The following is a 5,161-nucleotide window of genomic DNA, read 5'->3' on the forward strand; positions in this document are numbered from 1 at the left end:
ATTCACATTTGAGAAACAAGTATTTTATGCGTTTTTGACATGAAAAGTAATCATAGAAAATACGATTTACACGATTTCACTCCTCATAAAACGTAAAAAATATAAAAATAATAATAAATTATTTTTCATGATTACTTCTCATATTAAAAACGCAAAAATCCTTGTTTTAAGTGTAAAACTATTAAATTGAATAATTATAATAATAACAATAATAATTATTAATGTTTTCAGGAATCAGCAGTGTACTAAAAACTAATATTAACTGTGAAGTCGATAACAAATGATTAAACGATGTATGTGCTGTACAACTAGCGCGCGAATTTTACGCGATATTACTGATAATCTTTGATCAGTTATAATTCAAAAACTATTATAACCTCGACATTTTTGTATCAGGATTTTTTACTCTACTTTATCTTCAGAATACGCTATTAAAATATCTTACGGTGGTTGTGAGACACATATATAAATTATATGTAATTATATATGACTCTTATATGAACTTCGTCTTTATATGGTCGCACATGTATAATCATACACAATGATATGCCTACGGAAAAGGAATAAAAAAATAGAGAGCAGCATATACAGCAGCATTTTTTTGACTTCAAAGTGTATAATTACGCGAGATTATATATTGCCATATAAAGAGACAAAGTTTATGCATCGTTATTTTTGCCGGGAACGCATAGGAAACTGACGCGCAATGTCGACAAAGGGAAATTCAAAGAGATCGCCTGCATCCGCGTCGTGCAATAATTACGAGAGAATGTTTTGTAGTTTCAAGTGAAAAATCCACGAGTGCTGCTTGGAGCTAAAACATCTGAAAGATGAATCAAAATCGGCATTGCGACTGCTTGTCGTTGGTACGTTGGAGAACGTGCACTTTGCCGAGCGCATCTCGTCGCTCAAGTCATTACAATGACCTTGGGGGACAATAAATGCGCCGCGTACCCGCGGTCCAGGTACTTCGCTTAATTATGTCGCGAAAATGGGGACAAACGTGTAATACGACGACCGTGTCGCGGAAGTCCGGAGGACTATATTTCTTCTTTCGCGAATTGTCGAATTTAAATTATATATCCGATGAATTGTCGTATCTGTGGAAAAAAGACAACGAATTGTTTCGATTAATGCGCTGACGAGACGATTTATTGAGTCTGAATGTGGAAAAGCTAAGGGGAAAAGCGCGTTCTCGTTAAATTCATCAAAAAGAAGACGCGCGGGTGATACTCGAGCGAACCTTGGAAGTGACGTTTATCTCGAGGAACGAGGGGCGTAATTTTGCCATTAACACGAAGATGGGACACAATGATCTCATTCGCGGCATTAAATTAGGTAACGCGGATGATTGCAGCGATAGGACGTGACATAAGCTGCTCTTCTTTTTTTCATGGTCTCATTTATTCATAGTTCTAAGATAATGAACAAGTATCTCAAGTAAAATGACAGAGTCGTAGTGAAAATATGAATATTATTTCTTTTTAATTATTTTATACATTTACGATTAACATGTACGCGCATACACAGGTAGAATAGGGGGCAGCAATAATGGGAAATCTATTAATTAATGATCTGTAATGGGCAAAATTAAATGAATAAAAAAGTTATTTAATTATTTAATCATTTAGTGATTGTTCGTGATAAACTGTTGCGCGTATATAAAAAAGATACAAAAGGAAAAGGAGATATACGTCGTGTAATAATTCATGTGTAAATGATATTATCGATAAATCGATTCCTAGATAAAGGACGATTTTTGATAATTGTCCTTGTCAAATACAGTTATATTTATTGCTCTGTCATCATCAATCTCATATATGTCGGCAAATATTGCTCGGTTTTGATTTAAAACTGAGCAATTCCACGATAGTTTCGTTCCAAATAATAAGTGAAGCCGCAAGTGCAAATCTTCCTCTTTAATTTGAATTCCTACAAATTGCTTCATGTTTCTTTTTCATTGAGATATTCAATGTTGACGCAAAAATGGCACTTTAAATTTGATCGTTCACAGTAGATGAAAGAACAGATGTACGACATTCGCTAAAGGATGAATAGAAAGCTTAAAGTTCTCTTTTCGAAGTATATTTATCGTATTTTTCATACAAATAAATATAAACTAATGGTGTTCACTATGAATTTCTTCACTTCTATGACAGAAAAGACTTTTGAAATACGTAACAGCTTCAAAAAAGTTGCCGGAGTTATTCATGAGAGAATTATAAGATATTTTTTCCCTATCTCTTTTATATTGCTACGGACTCAGGACAATATGAAGTAATTTGTCACAAACATATTAACTGTTATGCAAGTATATTAATTGTTATTATTGTAAATTAATATTTAACACTGTAAAAAACCAACTAAAAGATGAGGTTGAAAATCGAAGAGTCGTCATTTCTCATTTAACGCGATACTTCCGCACATACACTTAAATAAATAACAGTAACGTTTCGAATGTAATACGAATGTATGGAAATTAGAGACTTCAAGCTTTAAAATGATTTCTGAACCATTTTGCTATTGTCATTTTTACCGAATTTATAGCTTGTTGAATTTGCTTATTTGTTTCATATAATGAACAAGTGTGGCTAACTAGACTTTGAGCCATACTACTTGAGAAATATTTAGAAGTAGTTTCTGATTCATCGTTGAGTCGTTGAGAAGAAGCTTCTGATTCATCGTTGAGTCGTACCACGAATGTGGTAAGTAAAGTACTTGATAAGTAAAGTGGCGGCTCATAGCGAAAATATCGGAACTAAAAATTGACATCACCCAAGAACTCAAGACGCAAACCATTTTCAACCAACATTTATCGACACTCATCATCGACATCCACGATCGACTTAGCCGAGATTCAAACCCTTTTGCGAGTTTCACTCAGCAACTTAAAAACCAACGATGTCAAATTAATGTCGAAATTATTTTCTCGCCAACGTAATTTTCTGTTCTACTTGGATAAGTCCAATTTTAATAAATTCAATATTTTAGAAACTAAGACAATTGCCATGCAATTGCATAAAACTATATTGAAAAGTAGTCTCTTGATTTATAAGGAATATAAATTTGAATCGCACAAACGTAAAAGATGTAATATTGAATAATGCTAGAAATCAAAAGATGTTATATCGCATATGATAAACAACTGTCCACATTGAAACAATTATCTAACAAACTAATAGTGACATCAACATTAGAAGTATTCCAATGGATCATTTACATCTGCATTGTGAATCTGCAATAGATTACGTAATTTTAGGGAGATTGTAAAATTACATATGATTAAATATTAATTTACAATAATAACAATTAATATACTTGCATAATAATTAATATATTTGTGACAAATTATTATATATTGTCCTGAGTCCGTAGCAATATAAAAGAGATAGGGAAAAAATATCTTATAATTCTCTTATGAATAACTCCGGCAACTTTTTTGAGGTTGTTACGTATTTCAAAAATCTTTTCTGTCATAGAAGTGAAGGAATTCATAGTGAACACCATTAGAGAGTATGATTTGTTCTGACAAATAATCGCGCACACACACAATCAAGGTTATATTAACTCGTAACACTTTACAGTTCCATATAATTTATTCGACGCATCTCTTTCTTTTTTAAAGTGTATTAATTGCACATTGTTAATGCAAATGAATAAATGTGAATGCATTAATTTATGCACCAGTCACGAGCAAATCCTCTATCACGCAGATTCTAGCAATTATATTTCTATTATTTTATGTTTTTATGTTATGAAAGCTACTAAAACTAATAAAGCTATTCAACTAAAGAAGAAACTCAGCGCGACGACCGACGCCTGCAAACGACGTTAATAGTTGAAATGAAATCGTATCAAAGCTTAATCGAGCAACAAAACTCTCAACTTACCTAGGAGAAAAGGTATCACCTATAAAGTTGCCATGATGATGAAGAAGTCTGGTCACAAACTGTGATCAATTTCTCTTGCTGCAATTCTCGCGCTAAGTGCTGCTCTGCGTGATGCACTCTTCAAATGTTGAAGTGCGTTTGACAAGATGAGAGAACGAGTGATATTTCAGAAGCAAAATTTGGGCAGCTTTTTTGTCATAAGTCTTTTACCTTGTTTGCCTTATCGCAAATGTCATCCACATGTCCTATTTTATTTGAAGACGATCAATATTTTATCGAGCACAAATATACACCAAAGTTTATAAGCTGGTTTACCGTAATAAATAAGCACAAACAAAACACACATACAGAAGTTATAATGTATGACGGATATAACAATACACATAACAAACTAACACACATCGACAAAGGAGAGTCCTAATAAATCGCTTATCTGTATTGTATGATTGCGTCAGTAATAGACTCAAAAAAATTTTTAATTACGGCCTTAACACATATATATGTACATACACTTAAGTAAATGACGATATAATAAAAATAAGAAATTTATTATATGGTAATTCTCTTCTCATAAAGAGTAGAATTAAGCAAGTCGAAGAAGTTATCGAGCGTCAAACTTATAAATTTTATTAAAGAAAAAGTAACAACATAACAAAGGCTGTATATCGTTATCTATACCAGCAATAAGTCACCGAAGGACATAAAAGAGTAAGAAATATATATCATGTTTTCGTAATTATAATAATAATAACACTTTATGCAGTTTAATATTGTATGTCAACAATATTTTAAAAACGAATTAAAAATATGTCCTCCATGTAGTTTTGCTCGTTGCCAAATTGGGGTCATTGAGGGGATATAATCCTCAGCTTTTCATTTAACGAATAGATGCGATACTCCTGTCGCGTTTTTCAGCTTTCTATCCATCCCAATTTAAGATTAATCGTTTCCTGGACAAAACCGAATTTCGTACCTTGCTCTTCATAGAGACTATATTCATTTACAGACTTGGTGTAGAAATCGTGCTGAGTATACGCCATTAGAACATGCGAGTCTTCCTGCAACAAACAAAAATGCATACAAACACACTCGAGAATATACTTATAATCTCATAATCACACGAGCCGCTTTGACAAAATGCATTAATTACCTAATTAATGCAAACTAATTTATGTACTTATTTTGATTAACTTTCTTCTTCACAACTATGTCTAATGCGTTGAATGTCGCGACGAGTTGCCCGGCGATCGTTATCGAAATTAATTCACGCA

The 5,161-nt window shown here is 32.7% G+C and overlaps 1 protein-coding gene across 1 annotated transcript in view; it reads right to left on the reverse strand.

Annotated features, from left to right (window-relative positions):
- Window positions 1–4,419: 4,419 nt before the first annotated feature.
- LOC116845042 overlaps window positions 4,420–5,161 on the reverse strand; it is a 3,900-nt gene continuing 3,158 nt past the window's right edge. Inside the window, exon 5 of the mRNA XM_032817302.1 lies at window positions 4,420–4,948. Coding sequence (XP_032673193.1) covers window positions 4,802–4,948 — 147 coding nt within the window. The 3' untranslated portion in view covers window positions 4,420–4,801. The remainder of the gene's footprint in view (window positions 4,949–5,161) is intronic.

Source organism: Odontomachus brunneus, unplaced genomic scaffold, assembly GCF_010583005.1.
Source record: "Odontomachus brunneus isolate Ranch 3 - 2012 unplaced genomic scaffold, Obru_v1 Obru_scaffold_049, whole genome shotgun sequence".
Taxonomy (NCBI): Eukaryota; Metazoa; Arthropoda; class Insecta; order Hymenoptera; family Formicidae; genus Odontomachus; species Odontomachus brunneus.